The sequence below is a fragment of the Mirounga angustirostris genome, unplaced genomic scaffold (genome assembly GCF_029215605.1).
Source record: "Mirounga angustirostris isolate CCGP_5_RB_7025 unplaced genomic scaffold, mMirAng1.0.hap1 SCAF_1, whole genome shotgun sequence".
Classification (NCBI taxonomy): domain Eukaryota; kingdom Metazoa; phylum Chordata; class Mammalia; order Carnivora; family Phocidae; genus Mirounga; species Mirounga angustirostris.
In genome coordinates, this window is record NW_026991709.1 from 129,633,920 (window position 1) to 129,653,628 (window position 19,709).

Here is a 19,709-nt window from a genome sequence, read left to right on the forward strand (position 1 = left end):
TTCTACAAGGTTGAATTCCTACCTTCCTTTTGAATCTGTGGCGTTCACGATGCTGGCACCTAAAGTATCAATTAACATTTCAGCAGCACCTTCGTTGTCATTTATCCTGTGTAAGGTAACAAAGTGATCACTCTCACAGCAATGGTGTATTTCTTAAATAGTCAAACGAAATCTGATTCATCTGCCTTTACTTACACAGCACAATGCAAAGGACTGAAAGCATTTCCTTCCATTTTCTGGAAAACTTCCTGTTCTAAAAGAAGTTCTACACATGTCTCATGACCTAAATAAGTAAATGAGAATCAGATATTAAAATCCAAAAAAGATAATCAAGTGCCCAAATACACCCACATATCCCTAACACAAATAAGAAAAAACTTTATGTGGATTAAAAGTAACTGAGTTCACTGAATGCATTAAACATATTTTTAGGACTTTTAAAATCCAAAGTACAATCTCAAGACCTGAAATTCAGAAGCTTCTTGTAATTTTATAGCAGTTTATTACTGACACAACAAATATTTGTTTTGTGGGGAAAAAAATTTACTATTGTTAATCTTTTTTATGATGACCGGTTAGAGATATTCAGTCATTTTTTCTTTCTTTCTTTTTTTTTTTTTTTTAATTTGAGACAGAGAGAATGAGAGAGAGAGAGCACATGAGAGGGGGGAGGGTCAGAGGGAGAAGCAGGCTCCTTGCTGAGCAGGGAGCCCGATGCGGGACTCGATCCAGGGACTCCAGGATCATGACCTGAGCCGAAGGCAGTCGCTTAACCAACTGAGCCACCCAGGCGCCCGAGATATTCAATCATTTTTAAAAAAGTCTTATTTATATAGCATAATATAACTTTAAAATTAATACATATTTATATAGCGTCAAAAATGTAAATATTTTCTGATTTTAGTAATGAGCTAATGATAAAATCTCAAATACTACAGGTAGTGTCTAGAAGGAAAAAGTACATGTCCCTGTCCCCACCACCATCTCCAGTTCCACTTTCTAGACTGTAACCACTATTACCTTAATAGTTCCAGGAAATTTCTAGGCATATACAACTGCATGCACATAAACATGTACTACTTCCTTTTAAAATTTTTATGCAAATTTTTAATTCTGCAACTTGCTTTTCACTTTAATAAATTGCATACATCCTTCCATAATAGCATATATAGAAATCTTATTCTTGAATCTTTGGAAAAACTTCACAGCATTAAAGTGTATTATAAATGATTTTAATTTCTAATTATGTATTTTGAGGTGACTGCTAGTTTGCTTCTGTTATATTACCAAACATGCTGTAATGAAATATTCCAGTACTTTAAAACTTTTTTTTAGATTTTATTTATTTTTGTGCGCCTGCGCGAGCGATGGGGAGAACCAGGGGGAGAGGCAGACTCCCTGCTCTGAGCCTGCTGGGATCATGACCTGAGCTGAAGGCAGACACTTAACCCACTGAGCCACCCTCCGGTGGCTCTCCGGTACTTTTTTTTTTTTTTAAAACAAGTATTTTTGTAGGATAATTTCCTAGAAGTGATACTGCTGGGTTGAAGGACAAGTATAGATTACTGATAGGTATCAGGCCCACAGTTTTTATTTATTTATTTTTAAAGATTTTATTTATTTGAGAGAGAGTGCGCACATGTGTGCATGTGAGTGGGGGGAGGAGCAGAGGGAGAGGGGGAGTGAGAATCTCAAGCAGACTCTGGACTAAGTGCAGAGCCAGACACTGGGCCAATCCCACAGCCCAAAGACCATGACCTGAGTCTAAATCAAGAGTCGCTCAATGGACTGAGCCAGTCAGGTTCCCAGGCCCACAGTTTTTGAAGACAGGGAAAAACCCAAACCTCAGATTTTCTTTACCTAATTTTCAAAGCTAGGATTTTAGTTAAAATACCCCAATTGCTATATTAATTGCTGCAAATGAAATGCTACGTCATTTATTTCATTAGTCATTTGGAACCTGCTTTAGGAATAAATCACATTCTTACACAGGTTCTTTATTTCTATGGCTTAATATTTGGCTAACAAAGTGATGCTGGGCTTATTTTCTTTTTAATTACTCTAACATTCGCAAATAATAGCTCAACTTAATCTTTATCCTATAATTGTTTTTACCAGGGAAAGAAAGTAAGTTTTAGGAAACCTATAATTGTTTCATCTTATGTTAGTTATTTTCTCTAATCCAGTGGTTCCCAACTGGAGCAATTTTGCCTTTCAGGAGACATTTAGCCATGTCTGGAGAAATTTTTGCTCATCACAACTGGGCATGGGATAGGAGGGTGCTACTCTCATTTAGCGGGTAGAGGCTAGGGAAGCTGCTAAAAACCTTCAATCCACACGGCAGTCACTCACAACAAAGAATTTTTGCCAAAATGGCAATAGTGCTGAGGTTGAGAAGCCTTGCTTTAATCTTCTCTCTCCAAATGTCAACTCATTACCAAGAAATAGCCATGGAAAGTTGTCCAGTACAGATTTAAGAGTTTCCTATCTTCCTAGAATAGTAGTTCTCAAGGTGTGGGTCTGGGGAACCTTGGGGTGCTACTGCAAACTAGTCTTCCCTTAAACTAGCCAGTAAGGAAATTTGCCACCCTTCTCACTAAAATTGTTTTTTGTTTTGAAAAGAAGTTATTTTTTATAAAAATGTTATTTATATTAATATTTAATGGATTTATTATTTTAAAGTAAATTAATAAATATCCTTAAATTTCTCAGTTCTCATTTCCAATACAGTAAATATTGACAGCTCTAACTCCCAGATCTTGAGACTGAAAGATTTGAGAACTACTGAGCAGACTGCATACTGCAAAAAGACAGTTCTGGGCTACTGATTACCTCTAGCAATCATATCAAGCTGAAAACTCATCACTTTGCATCCTAGTTTATGAAAGGATGATACAAATGGTCTCTTCATGTTTCAGAGGGATATTCTGAGAACACTTAAGAGCTTCAAAAAAAAAAAAAAAAGCTTCAAAAAATTTTTATCCATTTTTAAAAGAAACAAAGGGATAATGTAATAAGTACTCTTAAGTTCTGTGATTGAATGATTACACAAACTGAAAATCTGGACTTTAAAATGTAGTATGTATAACCAGTTCTTTTCTAACACTTTGTCATCATTTCATTTTAATTTTGAAAGAAAGGTTGTTTTCTGGTTTGTTAGAGTGCTTCCAATTTTGTTTTTAGCCATACAATAATGTACTAGTGGAAGTAAAATCATTTTACATATTCTACTCTCAGAATGCCAAATTATAAAATAGACTTTCGACTATAAATATGGTATTAATTTTAGACTGCTTGTATAGTCTCTTATTGCATATAGCCAACACACATCTAATTCCTTTCAGCTCAATTCAGAACCTGCACAAATTTGCTACAGTCTGGAAATTAGACACATCTGCTATGATCTTTAAATGGTAACCAGGCATGTAGTTCATGCAAAATTTTGTCTGTTTTGTCTCTCGTAGACAACATGCTTAGAAAATCTAAATTTAGCAGTAACAGAGTAGGAATTCACTTTAGGAAAACAGTGTTCTCCATAAAGACCTGATAAGAAATGTTATAACAGATAGCAACTCTCCAAAGGGCAGTTAAAACAGCAGTTTATTCACAACTGAATGCTCTGCCTGAGGAAAGATAGCTTACTGTGTGATTTTTTCCAATGGTTAATTCTCACTGATATATTAAAAAAAAAAAATCAAGCAATAAAAGTCTGCTTCAAAACAGTTTCATTTCTTGGGGTGCCTGGGTGGCTCAGTCAGTTAAGCATCCGACTCTTGATTTCGGCTCAGGTCATGATCTCAGGGTTGTGAGATGGAGCCCCACAATGGCTCTGTGATGGGTGTGTGGAGCCTGCTTAAGATTCTCTCTCTCCCTCTCCCTCTGCTCTTCCCTACCCCTCTCTAAAAACAAAAACAAAGAAACCCCAAAAAACCTAGTTTCATTTCTTAAATAAAACTCACATCTGTAGGCGTTTCCCTACAATATTAGATGGTTTTGGTTTTCGCTGTACTTGTAAAATGTCAGGTTACATTATAAAAACAAATAAAATTCCAATGGCAAAATATAGTTATCTTTTTAAATTCAGGACTAATCTTTGGCCATTTCACTATATTCATTAAATACCAACTTTACTGAGTAGAAAAGAAAAAAAAAAGAAGTTGAAATCCAAAGGTTTTAATCTTCAAAACTGTTCTGGCTTAGGATCTGAGGTAGTAAAAATGAAACGAACTAAACTAAGCTTGTGAATTAGCAATACACTTCACTATTCAAGTTTTGATAGTACCATCAAAATGGTACTCAGAGATGACGGATGCCCAATAGTAATCACAGAACAATCCTCAAGAAGAGACCAAAACTTTCTCCTAGCAAAAGATTAGAACTGTCAATTCTGGCACAAGAATTAATAAGAAAATTGAAATACTGCATCTAGAAAATACTTACGAAAACACTTAAACTATAATTTTGCAAGATTCAGGTTTCTCCCCTTTCACTGTAACTCAAGATTATCTGTCAACATGGCTCCAGTCAAAGAACCATGAAGCAGCACATTACAGAAAGGCAGAAACCTCAACTCTCTGGTAAGGTAGTCAGCTGGATTTTAGAACAGATACTGATTTTTTTTAAGCAAGTCAGTATTTTTATCAAGAGGCAATTTATATTTTCTTAGTATTTTGAGGGAAAGTTACTAGAATTGTGAACTAGTTTTTCAGGTATGCTCTCACAACTAACAGTAATCTAAATGCTACAATGAAATTCAAAACAAATTAAAAGCCCCCTCACATCCCTGGCTAAAGCCCCAAGCCCAAACTTTTGACAGAGTTGATGTTTACAATGTACATAATGTACCCTAGCATTTTCTAACATGATCAAATCTGTGGCCCTACACAAGGAAAAAATCATTCTCTCTCAACATGTCTCATCAGTTAAATTATCTTTTTAGTGACATTTCATAAGCCAAACTCCACTTTGAACATATATACCTTAAACATAGCTTTATACTTCTCTGAGTCAGTTAGTGAGATGACTGGCCGTGAGCTTCTAGGAAGCCAAAGGTCAGTATGTTCTTTTTTTTTTTTTTTTTTTTTTAAGATTTTATTTATTTATTTGACAGAGGGAGACACAGCGAAAGAGGGAACACAAGCAGGGGGAGTGGGAGAGGGAGAAGCAGGCTTCTCGCTGAGCAGGGAGCCCAGTGTTCTAATCATGCAGCAAAGTTAACTTAACCATAAAAGTTTCTAAGTTTCTAGTTCTGCGATCTGCTAAGATTTTATTCCCTTAAAATGTTAAGCAAACATGTTACTGTTGATAGAAGGATCTATCTTGCAATGTGCTCAGAAAACATATACAGATTTCAGTTTAGAATGTGATACATTTTCATTTTTTGCTGCCTGTCTTTTTTCCCTAATAGAAGTATGCTTAGAAAGTAAAAGAACATAATCAAACTACAAGCATACTATATAAAAGACATTGTAAATATTATAAAAGTATGTTAAAAATGCAAAATAGCTGTTGAAGCAAAGATCTAAGAAAAATTTCAAACTTAATGATAGTTTATTTCAAAAGATCTTTGACAAACTAGTGCCTCGGCTTTACCATGACAAGTGATAGGAGTAAGCTTACAACTACGTAGTACAGCATTTTTATGCTTCCTACTGATCTTATAGTTGCCTATTAAATATTCATGAATATCAGAATGTGTTACAGTTTGTTGTCTCTGCTTGGTACATTAACAGGCATTTAATGCAGATTTGTATCTGTATACTCAACCGTTGTAGCAGGCCCAGTGAAGTGCTGTATATCCATGATTGTCTGCTATGGCTGGATTTGCATCCACGGATGCTGCTGACTGCAAAAGGGCTCCCAGAACACCAATGTGTCCACAGGCAGCTGACAAGTGTATAGGTGTCCGGCCCCTGCTATCTCGAAATAAGCACTTAGCACCATGTTGAAGTAATGCATCTACACATTCTTCGTGGCCTGTAACTGCCTGAAAGAAAAAGTATTTGCAGGTAGTTGAATATATTATTTTGGGTACTATATGCCAACTAAAAAAATTTTAAAAGTCTGTATTCCCCATAATTATCCATCAATCAAAGCATTTATCATTTTTTGAGTAATTCAGTATTTTTATTGGAACTGGCTTAAAAATTCATGTACAGCAGTAACTTTGTCAAAATACAAGTATCATGAAAAACAGGAATAAAGGAACTTATAAATCAGTGAAAACAATGAAGGCAAAAAAGGTGAATGGTTGCAAAGGTGAAAAAGACAAAAATGTGTAAGAAAATAGTTATAATAATGAGAAAAAGTAAATGGGACATTAATTCTACTCAAGGTCTTGGGGTTTTAAAATTTTGTTCCAACACTGTTTCCTAGATTAAGTTGTGTGTTGTTGTTTTTTTTTTTTAAGATTTTATTTATTTATTTGACAGAGAGAGATACAGTGAGAGCGGGAACACAAGCAGGGGGAGTGGGAGAGGGAGAAGCAGGCTTCCCGTGGAGCAGGGAGCCCGATGCGGGGCTCGATCCCAGGACTCCGGGATCAAGACCTGAGCCAAAGGCAGACGCTCGGTTGTTGAGCCACCCAGGCGCCCCGATTAAGTTGTGTTTTGTAGTTGTTTAAAATTAGCATTCAAAAACTATTTGGTAAAAATTTGGTGAAGAAAAAAAACATAGCCTAGTTCAGTCTTAGGCAAAATGAGATCCTAAGAAATTTTTTATTAAAGGCAATGGGGATATTTTTGCTTACCCCTCTATGCAATGCTGTCCTTCCCCATTTATCTTTGGCATCTACATTTGCTCCTTTGTTCAGCAGTGAGTAAACACAGTCCGTGTGCCCGTTGAGAACAGACAGCATCAGAGGAGTCCTGAGCAACAACAGGAATAGGTTCATTGTTACCACCTAAGACTCCACTCCATGAAAAACAAACAGTGTGCTGGCCTGTTTTCTAAACATGCCTTTTTGTGATGCAACTTTAAAGTATACTTAAATGAGAAAACTATACTTGATATTATTCAGTTAACATACTATCACAGACTTACTAAAATAAGGGCAGAAGTATGAAGATTAACACATCTTAAAAATAATTCAAAAATTATTAAAACTTACTGTCCATTTCCATCTTGAATGTCTACTGCATTCTGCGGTTCTGCATTTCCTATTAGTAGCCGCAAGCACTCTGAATGACCATTTGTTGCTGTAAAGTGATATTTTAAAATTTCAGTAATTACAATGGTAAAATAGAAAATTTCCATCTTAGGGCACATTTTCTAGATGTTTAACTGTGGGACAGTGTCAATGAATTTAATAGTCAAAGAAAAAATATAGATACAAAGGTTTCTACTGCCTTTGTTGGTGAAACTGAATAGATATAAATCCGTCATGGTAAATTATGGCCATAGCCATCCCTCACCATCTGCCCTGCTAATAGAATGCTCATTTTATTTGGCACTCTGGTGGTGGGAGTGTGATTAAGGGAAGGCACCCTGCCTTCAGCCAAGGGATGAAATTGAGATTAGATCAAGTCCATCACAACTCTATTCTTTGCCAATGACTGGTTTCAAGATGAGTGCTGGTCTAGTCTGACCACTGAGATGCTAATAAGTCTGAGGGCTTCTGGGAAATATTTTTATCTCTGATAACGACAAGTCCTTCTTCTTTTCCTTATTTTTGATGTGAATCCTGTAAAGAAGCAGTAGCCATTCTGTGCCATGACTGCGAAGGCAAGAGAATAGAGAGCTTGGACACCACTGCTGCATCAATCAGTCCCAGAGCTGACTCTACCTCTGAACATTTTATGTGAGAGGGTAAACACTTGTCACTTAAGCCACCTTTTAGCTGGGTACTATGAAAGAATTCCAACTGATACATATATAATAAAAGAAGAAATGGTCTATCTAAAGACTGCATTTATATGTCCAAACACATAATATGTGCAATGGTATAAAATAGAAGTAGCCTAAAGAAAACAGTAAGCTTTTAAGGTTTTATTTATTTATTTGAGAGAACAGAGAGAGACAGAGATAGTGAGAGATAGCATGAGTGGGTAGGAGAGGGAGAAGCAGGGTCCCCGCTGAGCAGGGAGCCTGATGTGGGGCTTGATCCTAGGACCCTGGGATCATGACCTGAGCCGAAGGCAGATGCTCAGCCGACTGAGCCACCTACGCGCCCCAAAACAGTAAACTTTTAAGGTAAGTTAAATCCTCTGCAAAATTCAGGACCTTCCCATAACACAATAAAATTTGAAGTTTAAAGTAACATATAACTTACATAAATGATGCAAAAAGGAGTATCTATCACTGTTTTTCCTAATTAAAAGACAAATTAATAAAAGCAAGCTAGGTGCCCTAATATTCTACAGTACCTTCTAACAACTATATTAAATTCTAATAGTTATTAATTAAGACTATGGTACAAGATCATTCCAATCTATATGCTATACTCTGCCAACAACTCTCATTGTAATCATTAACAGCTGTCATTGAAGCATCTCACTTGGGGATGCATCAAGGAAATTGTTTGGCCTGCCACTTATTTAATGGACTCACTTGCACTCAGTACACAGTAACTCCTGAAGGGTTTTGTGTTTTATAAGTTCAGTACCTAAAACATCAAGCATAACATCGCTGGGGGGGAAACTGGTTCCCTCTTGGGAAAAAAATCAGTGTGTTCTTCATGACTTATGAATAAGGTGCTAACAATCTCCACATTTGAAAGGCATCTATAGAACCAGGTTTGCATTTATTAAATAGGTAGGCACCAATAATAACCTGCAGCTTTTTCAGTGGATAGGATGTATAGACTATCTGACATTGGTTAGCCCCTTCTGAGGGACTGGCTAGTGTCTTGGTTCAATATTTATCAATTAAGAGTGCAAACCACTCCATGAAAGCTTTTTTTTTTTTTTTTTTTTTAAGATTTTATTTATTGACAGAGAAAGACACAGCGAGAGAGGGAACACAAACGGGGAGTGGGAGAGGGAGAAGCAGACTCCCCGCCAAGCAGGGAGCCCGATGAGGGACTCGATCCTGGGACTCCAGGATCATGACCTGAGCCGAAGGCAGTCGCCTAACCAACTGAGCCACCCAGGCGCCCACTCCATGAAAGCTTTAAATCAGCTCTGCAAATGATCTGTGCTTACAACACAATTTTTCAAGTTGCAGAATGGTATATAAATTTCATTTTTTTTTTCAGAGTAATATAATAGAAAAGGACGGCACTTTGACTTCTTAATTATTACCATATAGCAGTTTATATATACACATTTATTAGGAATTTTAACCCATTTATAAATTTTTCTGTTTTTGAGCCCTGCTTGAATATCTGACAGTTTCTGAAAGGCTGCTTTGGAGCAACAGTGGGTGTTTAACCTAGAGTCTTCAAAAATGCAAGTTTCCTAAAGGACTAAAAGTGAAGTCCAAGACCCATGTTAAAATGTGTCCTTAAAAATCACTCTATAAAAACAGACTAACTGAAATGAATCTAATCATATAAAGGAGGCCTCCTGGGGGTGAAAAAAAAATACTTGGCTAGGATTTCTTCCAGTGTACCAGTCTTAGCTATTTAAAATGAATACAGGGGCGCCTGGGTGCCTCAGTCGTTAAGTGTCTGCGTTTGGCTCAGGTAAAGATCCCAGTGTCCTGGGATCGAGCTCTGCATCAGGTTCCCTGCTCAGCGGGAAGCCTGCTTCTCCCTCTCCCACTCTCTCTGCTTGTGTTCCCTCTCTTGCTGTCTCTGTCAAATAAATAAATAAATAAAATCTTCAAAAAAAAATAAAATAAAATGAATACTGACTTGTAGTAATTCCTATAGAGAGTTGTAAATCTACATGTGCTAGGGATACACAGCAGTACCAAGTCATACAATGACATGGTTACATAATTTTGAATTTTCACATATTTGCAACATCACAAAATCACACCATGGAGTAGATCTTACATAAGGTAGGTGTTTTATAACTCCTGTCTGAATATATGTTTAATTTAAAGCAGCACCCTAGTACAATAAGCCAAAATGTTCACTAACTGTAAAATGAAAGCACGTACCAATCCAAAATAACTTCCATCAAAAAGAAGTAAAAAATATTGCATTGTTTTGTTGATGAAGTACTTCAGAAGTTAGACTACTACATAAATCCAATTTCTAAGGTAGATAGTGTTTTAAAGCAATCATAATCTTGCTCTTGGCTTTTCCTTGAAAGAAGAATTTGGCCTTTTATTTTTTTAAGATTTTATGTATTTACTTGAGAGCAAGTGCACGTGCATGAAAGGAGGGAGGAGCAAAGGAAGAGGGACAAGCCGACTCCACGCAGGGCACAGAGCCTACCATAGGGCTCGATTCCAGGACCCTGAGATCATGATCTGAGCCAAAAATCAAGAGTCAACCGCTTAACTGAGCCATCCAGGCACGCCTCGTTCAACTGTTTAAAGTCAACATTATTAAAATAATTACCAGAAGTACAACACACAAAAAATTGGAAAAGAAAAGAGTATTAGACAAAGTGGTAACTAAAATCATGCATCATTTTTTACATACCTGCAGCATGTATAGGTGTTCTCTTCAAAATGTAGTCTTTTACTAAAATTGAGGCTCCCTGATTAATGAGTACATCCACACATTCAACATGGCCCTTAAATGCTGCAAGATCTAAGGGTGTTCTTCCACTACTATTTCTCACATCAAGATCTAACAAAGACTGTACCAACACTTCTAGTGCTTGATGGTGACCATGATAGGCCTAGGAATAAATAAAAATATAAATTAAAAAAGTACATATTTAGACTCACTTCTCAGATACCTTAGAAAACATAAAGGAAGTAATAAAACTTGTCTTCGCATTATTATTATATTTGAGATAATCTAAAACTTGCATGTTGAGAGTTCAGAAAAGTTAAGTATAAATTTTTCTAATAACTAAATAGTAGGCTACGGTGTTAGAGAATGGGTATTCTGCAGAGAATAAATGTTCAAATGACAGGTGATTTTATCACTAGCATACAATGGTCTGGTTCCTGGCATTCAATGAATGTGTAACATAGATTCAGTTAAATTTTCATTCTAAGTCTATGACTGCAGAGCCTGTGCTATTAATTACAGTTCAGTGCTCTGCTTAACTCCCTGATAAAATTTTACTATACTTAAATTATAGAGATAGCCAGCAACTAAAGTTAATTAGTTTTTGAGTCTTCTGATTTCTCAAACTGAAATGACTATCCTTACTTCATAACATGCTGTATCTAAAAAATAAACATTTCTTTTAGCACAAAAATACTTAACACTGAGCCTGGCCTGAATAACTGCCATGTGCCCGGTACTAGCTATACAATAGAGGATGAATGTGTAAAGGTTTGTCAGACTGAAGTCCCCCCCACCTTTTTTTTTTTAAAGATTTTATTTATTTATTTGAGAGAGAGAGAGCGAGCATGAGAGGGGGAGGGTCAGAGGGAGAAGGAGACTCCCTGCCGAGCAGGGAGCCCGATGCGGGACTCGATCCCGGGACTCCAGGATCATAACCTGAGCCGAAGGCAGTCGCTTAACCAACTGAGCCACCCAGGCGCCCTGAAGTCCCCTTCTTTACCACAGTCTGATGAAGAGGCTTTCCACGTAATTCATATCAAAAACCAACATCTCAACTGAACATCTATTATTCTCGTTGGACTAGATGCTGAGCAAGACATAAAGCAATTAACAAGACCCAGTAGCAGCACACAGGGAATGTTCTCTCTAGTTCACTCATATTACCATTTTGTAGCTAAAGGACTTCCATACATCATTACTGATACCATTCAGAACTACAGCTTAGCAGTTTGTTACCACATGTGAAGGTTTCACTGGGAATTGAAAAATGTAAGTCTACCAGATTTGAGCTAAATCTGAAAAAAAAGATACATAGCTAGAAGAAGACCCCACACTGCAGCAAAGGGCTGTAAAGTTATTTCTTGCAGAAAATGTCAGAAAGTACCAGGAAGATGTAAAGTTGCTCTGGGCCTTACTGATCTCTTTGATGTTTCTGACTACCTAGAGATTCTCAACTACCTCAAAGATTAAAGTAACTGGAGATTAAGGAACTCTACTGTCCTAGGGTCATATTTAATCTTGTTCCTCAATACTGGGTCAATGAAATTATGCTACTAGCAGAAAGAACTTTAAGAAACACAATGTGTGCAGAAGATAGTATACAACAAGAAGAGACAAAATAAGGATGACAAGAAGCCATGATGATTTGCCAGAGAGGTGTTCCCCTCATGATGTCCCTGTATAAGACGGAGACAAGGAATTTGTACACGTACTATGTGCAAAGACAAGAACCAAGACCTCAAGCTGGTGTGTTTTCATAGCATCAAGGTGTCCCGGATTGGGAGAGTTTGGAAGGGAAAAAAAAAAATCACTTCAAGTTAATTTTTGAAAACCTCCTAGGAACAGATATAAAACATGAAAAGTGGTGGTATAATCACAGTTCACTAAGCCTAATTACTAAATTAAAAATTGTTTCCATTTCAGCTTAAAAACACTATTCAGCACAGCATGTTCATATATAGCACCACTATACATAATAGCCATGAAGTAAAAAAACTAGTAAAAAAAAAAAAACTTGGCAAAGTGCTTTGTCTGGCACCTAGTAAGTGCTTAGGAAATGGCAGTGCTAGTATAAGAATAATGGTGATGACGTAAGAAGAACTGCCTAGTCATCTGCTCAGACTTCATTTCTTGCCACCAACAGTAAAATAGCTCTTTTCTCCATGCTTGTTTTGCCCTTTCAGGTGACTTATTTACTCTGCAAGTCTGGGAGAGCATATAGTATTTCCAGAGACCCAAAGGGCAAGGAAGCAGGAAGATGCAGCATACCTCCTCAGTTATTCAGAAAATGGTAGGAAGTACTAGCAGGGAGAAAGGTGCAGAAAATTCAATGCAGATGCGTCAGTGTTAGAAAATATGCAAGGAGAAAATTATAAAAAAAATAATAGCATACATGAGAAGAAACAAAGCGATCAGTGAACTTGTAGTGATCCTCATTAACTTAAGTATATACCCTTATAAACATTTTACTATACGTAAAACCAGAAATCTCCCAAACAGCTAGTGACTGTATCCAAGTCTCCTGATTCTCAGTCTTCCTCTCACCCCCAACAACTGTTAATACGCTCTGTTCCAAAAACAGACTCTTCTTTCAGCACAAAAAGAACAAGACTGGGCCCTGCTTGAAATTTCCTAAAGTAATTCATTCCCACATCTGATTTAAAGAACTGTTATACTTCACTAACCTTCTCCTCTTAGTGACTGACATTACGAGAAAAAAATTAGAGGCATCTTAAGCTAGAAGGGGCATTACAAATCATAGGGCCAAATTCTATGGCAAGAGCAACTGAAGGACCAGTGAACACACACTTAGTGCTCTAAGATCAAAAAGTTGTAGAAATACAGCAGAAAATACAGTTCTGCTCAGCAAGTTAGAAGCCATTCCATCAGGGCAGTGCATTTTAAAATTCACATCACAGGTAAACTCTCTCTTAGAGTAGGCTTTGGGAGAAACCCAAAGACCACTGTTTATTTTTTAAACAAAACATAACAAGTCTCTGAATTAAAAAAGTTGTTGAAAATTTAATTTCTTGATCATCATACATGGCCCCAAAGTTACTGGGTACTAGTTGGCGTCAAACAATCAGATGGGAGGTATTTTCAGTAAACCAGCCACCAAGCTGGCTCTAACGGCAGTACTCACGGCCAGATGTAAGGGGCTTATTGTTGCTCTGTTATCTGAATCACTCAGCATGTCTGTCCCGGAGGTTTCCATTAACTGTAAAGAAAAGTATGTGAAATGTCAGAAATGGTACTTTTAGATATATTATAGCAGTCACTCCTGCCCCCCCCCCAAGTTTAAATCCATTTTAGAGTAAAAATTGATATTTAAATATGAATTTTAAAATCTCAGACCATTATATTATGAAAATTCCACTCAGCAAGCTTATACAACAGATTATCATGAAAGGGTAGTGAGGACCCCAGAGTAAGAGCTCTGAGGTAGGGCTATAAACTAGCTTGAGGGAAATGCTATTTACTCACCACAAGTAAGAACCACCCACCCCAGCCCCAACCCCTAAATACATGATTTCTGTCTCTGTCTTTGTTCTCAGGAATATGTAAAACAGGCTTCTAGTGAGAGCAAATAAATTATAATACTCTGAATAGGGGGAAAACTGATTATTACTTACAACATCTAAAGGAGTTTCACTTGCAATCTGAAATAAAATTTAAAGTAAGAATATTTAGCTTAAAAAGTATTCATATATTTTAGAGCTAAATGCTACACGTCTCTATTTACACAAGTCTTTGTTAAATTCTATTCTGAACTTGGGCTCCCTTTGCCTCCAAAAATTAAGTCTTTTAAATAAACAAGTGTACAATATAATAGACCACAAATCTATATTCATGGGTCTAAGATTTTAGTGTATAAGACACCATAATAACCTAAGGAAATATTTACTTCTGATAGCAGGGTTTTAAGTACTATATTAAATACGTCAACCTGCTTTTTCTATCTTTAATACCCACTCTCCCCTGAAGGGAAGCAAAGTTTAATATAACTTATAAGGTAAGTCTAAAGAAAGAGACTTTTAACTTGAAGCATCTGTTACACACTTGAGAATCTTTTCACTTATCTCTTGCTTTCTCTTTGGTTTGGCCAAGTGGGGTGAACGGCGTGTATATTCAAGAATGAGATCACAGTTGAAATAAAAAGTTCCTTTGCAGAAGTACTGTCTCCCCTCTATCAGGAGGGACTGTAAAAAGAATGGGCCTTTCAGAAATCTCTAAATATATGGAAAAAACCCTCCTCTCACAGGGACATTTCTCACACAAGACATGGTTACAGTTCTTTAGAAATTTCTGGAAAACATTTATTTAAAGGAAAAGGAAAAGAAATGCTACATCAACATGGGGTAGTATAAGGGAAGGACATAAGTAGCCCTCTCTAGAGATCTAATTTTCTCCTTTCTCTTTTCTTTTTGAAAGGGAAAAGGGAATGAGAGATATCTTACTGAGGCAAGTATGAATGTAAGATATTGGCTCTAAAAATACTAAAAAGCGATAGAGTTTGTTTCTTGACTCATTTATTCTCATTTTCATTATGTTATTAGAATATAAAATCACATTAGTCTTTCCACAACAATTCACGAATCTTACCAGCTGAAGACATAGACGGTGACCATAAGCAGCTGAATAATGAACTGCATTGTATCCTTGCTTGTCACGGATCCCTGGATTTGCATCATTTCGTAATAAGTATTCCAGGCACCTATATATAGTAATAACATTCAAAATTCTAAATCCTGCATTTTAACCAATGATAAAGACAGCCTGAAACTAAAAACTGACAAGTTTTCTTACAATTTCTTGCAATTCTTCTTTTTCTTGATAATGTAAAAATTATAAATAAATCTACACTATATAAATTTGTCATTTAAATGACATTAACTGTAACTATCATAAGAATACAAGTGAAACGTTCATTAAGAGAATATCCTTCATTCAAAGTGACGATCTCCAACGTCTGTCAACAAGCTCAGTATACCTGAGGGCTGGCTGTCTTTTACACAGTCACTATGTATGGCACCACCTATCCCACTCAAACAATATCTGACAGGATTAAACTGTGGTGGTGAGCATCCAATGTTGGCAATATTACGGCTGACGTATCTGGAACACATAGTGAGTGTAGTAGCTCATTAGGAAGCTGAAGAAAGGATATAAAAAAAAATCTCAGGATAATCTCAAGGTCAGAATTCAATGATCTTGAATCAGAGGACTGAGAAGGGTGTAAACAGTGTAAAGTCGTATGTAGGTAACAAGAAAGATCCTCCCATGGTAGATTTACTTCATTCCTGTGCTATCAAAACATTAGAAAAATAATTTTTAAAGGTACTATACAGTTCATGATTTGTTATAATTTTCATACATTTTATTGTTAATGTAGCAAAAAAAGAGCACTGCATTTGAAATTAAAAGTCTGTCTGTAGAACTAGTCTGATACCAGTGATCTTGAGCATACAAATCATTTCATCTTTATGGTAAAATGGCCTCTGTTTATTCATTTGATAGATGGCGTTCTATTTGTAATTTGTCTAATGTTGTAGTATGTCTAACTAAATATTAATTCCAACTGCTGGGGGGGAAATTTATAATTTTATAAATTTATAATACTCCTTGTTAAAAATTCAAGTTTCCTTAAGGAGTGCACTTGTTGTGATGAGCACTGGGTGATGTATGGAATTGTTGAATCACTATATTGCATACTTGAAACTATTATCACACTGATGTTAACTATACTGGAATTTAAAAAAAGACTGTAAAAAAAAAATTCAAGTTTCCAAAGCATACTGAAGTTATATAAAACAAACAAAAAAGAACTCTAAAGCAATGTAACGGCTCTTTCAGTAACTATAGCAAGGATAACTATATCATTTATATATCTATATGCTAGCTATCTATCATCTACCTACCTATAAAGGCCATTCTTTTCAATGCCAACACATTTCTTTCTTTCTTTTTTTTTTTTAAAGATTTTATTTGACAGAGAGAGAGCAAGTACACAAACAGGCAGAACGGCAGGCAGAGGGAGAGGGAGAAGCAGGCTTCCCGCCGAGCAGGGAGCCTGACGCGGGGCTCGATCCCAGGACACTGGGATCATGACCCGAGCCGAAGGCAGACGCTCAACCGACTGAGCCACCCAGGCGCCCCCAACACTTATTTCTTTAATGCTGAATTGCTTAAAATCCTTTAGATCTCTTAGTAATTACTTGCAGAATCTATATTATAATATCCTCAAATGGTAGCAAATGTCCATTTAAGTGGGATTTTGATACTTACGTAGAGCTAAAATTATTAATCAAACATGGTGAACTGGGTCACTATGATTAAAAAAACCCAAATCTGACTCTAAAGTAACAAGACTGGTGTTTTTTGTTGTTCATAAACTAGCTCTGAGGGCCCTATAGAAAGTGTTCCAGACAGTGTATAAACTGTTTGTGTCCAGTTTTCTTTCCTAGGTGTCCAACTCAGAGGTCAGGGCTCACTGGAATTCATAAAAGACCTGCAGGGCTGGAGGACAGTCCCATTGCTTTATATGCACAAATATGTCACCCAAGGGCATATCTTTTTTATCTTTAATCAAGTTCTCTAGATAAGAGAGATAAAGCAGAAAGAGTTCTCCAACTGCCCTGAGACCTGAGTATAAGGCAGATTCTATCAGTGGAACAAACTATTTTAAGATAACTTGCTGATACATGAGTACTGAAAAAAGATATATTTAAGGAAAGCAAAGCAAGTAGGTAAGTTCATGTTTACTTTCTAAAGTAAGAGCACATCTCAATGCATTTATAATGACTATCCACACATACAGCATTAAATGGGTTCAAATAATTCAAGTGTTACACATGCAGTAGTTTTATCAAATCATATTATTTTTTTACATTCACATTACTCAGATAATTGGTCTCCTGTAACAAAACAAAGACTAAGAGTTACTTTGAAATGATAAAATTCCTTCTATTGGCCTGCCTTTCAGATTTTGCTAAGCAGTATCAACTTTCATAACTACTTTGTGAGATAAAGCATTATCAGGTCATGATCCCAGAGTCCTGGGAATGAGCCCCACGTCGGGCTCCTTGCTGAGCAGGGAGCCTGCTTCTCCCTCTGCCTGCCGCTCCCCCTGCTTGTGCTCATGCTTTCTCTCTGACAAATAAATAAGTAAAATCTTTAAAAAGAAAGAAATAAAATATATCTTTAAAAAAACAAACAAAAAAACCCTGTATGATTCCATTTATATCAAGTTCAAAACAGACAAAAATATACGATGCTATTAGAAGTCAAAACATAATCCCATTTTTGTGAAAAATGCCAACTATCATCATAAAAGTGGATATATACTCATAAACACATTTATATATACAATTATATGAACATAGAAAAGGCTATGGAAAAGCATATACCAAGTCTTTAACTTTGATTAGACTAATTGATTAGGCTATGACTGACATGAAATGATCTACATACACATACAGAAATAGTCATATTAATGGTGGTTATCTTAGGAGAATAGGCATGAGAAGGATTTCTTCTTTATGTATAATCAAAAAAAAAAAACCAAAACACCCAGTCTTCTCCTCTTATACACACACATGGGTATGGAGGAGATCCTTAACCATCTTGCTCAAAGCCAGCCCTATTTCTTTTGAACTGGCAAAGAAAATTTTGTTTATTAATATTTAACACATTAAACATGTTTCTTGTGACTATGTATTTGAGTCATGACTGTTTATGAAGAATGCAGGCACCAGGGTGCCTGAGTAGTGCAGTTAGTTAAGCATCTAACTCTTGGTTTTGGCTCAGGTCATGATCCATGGTCATGAGATGGAGCCCCACAGTGGGCTCCGTGCTCAGCACAGAGTCTGCTTAAGATTCTCTCTCCCTCTCCCTCTGCCCCTCCCGCTCGTGCTCTCTAAAATAAATAAATTCATTGAAAAAAAAAAAGAATGCAGGCACTAGAATAATGGGAGTCACTAGAAGAGTAAGTAGAATGAGTCAGGAAAGATTTCATGTATTTTTCCAACATTTACTCAAAGTGAAGACCGAGGGACGCAAGGCAGAAGAGAGCAGAAGAGCGAGTTATAATTACTTATGTCACTCTGGAATAGCAGAAAACCAATGTCAGAGTGTCAAAAATTCCAAAATATAAACAACTTTCCCTGGGGATGCTGACATGGGATTAGTAAATGATCATTAAAAAAACAAACCACAAATACACATTACTGAATAAGAGTAATTTGAAGTTATGGGGATTTTGTGTCTTTCTTTAGAAAGTATTTCACACTTGCTTTGCCAGAAGTATCATGCCAGATTCTTTTATTATCTAACTTTTATACCTGGGAATTAAATCAGTGTAACTTAGAAAAATAAATCAACATTTTTTTGTTTTTTTTGGGGGGGGGGAGAGAAAGAGGGAAAGGAGAATCTTAAGTGGGCTCCATGCCCAGCATGAAGCCCCACACAGGGCTTGATCTCACAACCCTGAGATCATGACCAGAGCCGAAATCAAGAGTCAGACGCTTAACCAACTGAGCCACCCAGGTGCCCAAATGTTTTATCAATGTTATAATGCTACTACTTAAGCCTCCAAAACAATCATTTATTGAAAGGATGCCTCTGGTATCCTAAAATGGTTACTGTAACTTATAGCTTCCAGAAAGTTCTCAGGAACAAATCACTGAGTCAATAAATGATGGCATTAGACAGGACCTCTGGGATTCTGATACTTTAAAGAAACAGAGGCTCTAAGAAACAGTGCTAGAGGGGCACCTGGGTGGCTGGTCAGTTAGGCATCCGACTCCTGGTTTCGGCTCAGGTCATGATCTTATCATGAGATCCAGCCCTGTGTTGGACTCCGTGTTCAGCGGGGAGTCTGCTTGAAGATTCTCTCCATTTGCCCCTCCCCTCATTCTTTCTCTAAAGTAAATCTTAAAGAAAAAAAAAAGTGCTAGATTGTTTTATACACATAATCAGTTTTTCCCACAATTCTAAGTACATTTCTAATTTTACAGATAAAGGTTTTGCTTGGCAATTACCTGCTCAGGCTCAAAGGGGTATAATATAGAAACCCCAAGATTTAAACTGGGTCTTTTGGATCCCAAAGCTCATGTTCTTTCTAGTACATCAGGCT

The 19,709-nt window shown here is 36.7% G+C and overlaps 1 protein-coding gene across 12 annotated transcripts in view; it reads right to left on the reverse strand.

Moving 5' to 3' along the window:
* Positions 1-19,709, reverse strand: part of ANKRD28 (ankyrin repeat domain 28) — a 200,861-nt gene that overhangs the window by 11,220 nt on the left and 169,932 nt on the right. For all 12 annotated transcript variants that reach the window (XM_045903839.3, XM_045903837.3, XM_054504424.2 and 9 more), the window contains 9 exons: positions 15,179-15,290; positions 14,209-14,235; positions 13,719-13,793; positions 10,535-10,736; positions 7,109-7,196; positions 6,749-6,866; positions 5,767-5,986; positions 196-283; positions 23-106 (listed from right to left, as the gene is read on the reverse strand). In XM_045903839.3, the coding sequence (XP_045759795.1) occupies positions 23-106; positions 196-283; positions 5,767-5,986; positions 6,749-6,866; positions 7,109-7,196; positions 10,535-10,736; positions 13,719-13,793; positions 14,209-14,235; positions 15,179-15,290 (1,014 nt within the window). The remainder of the gene's footprint in view (positions 1-22; positions 107-195; positions 284-5,766; positions 5,987-6,748; positions 6,867-7,108; positions 7,197-10,534; positions 10,737-13,718; positions 13,794-14,208; positions 14,236-15,178; positions 15,291-19,709) is intronic.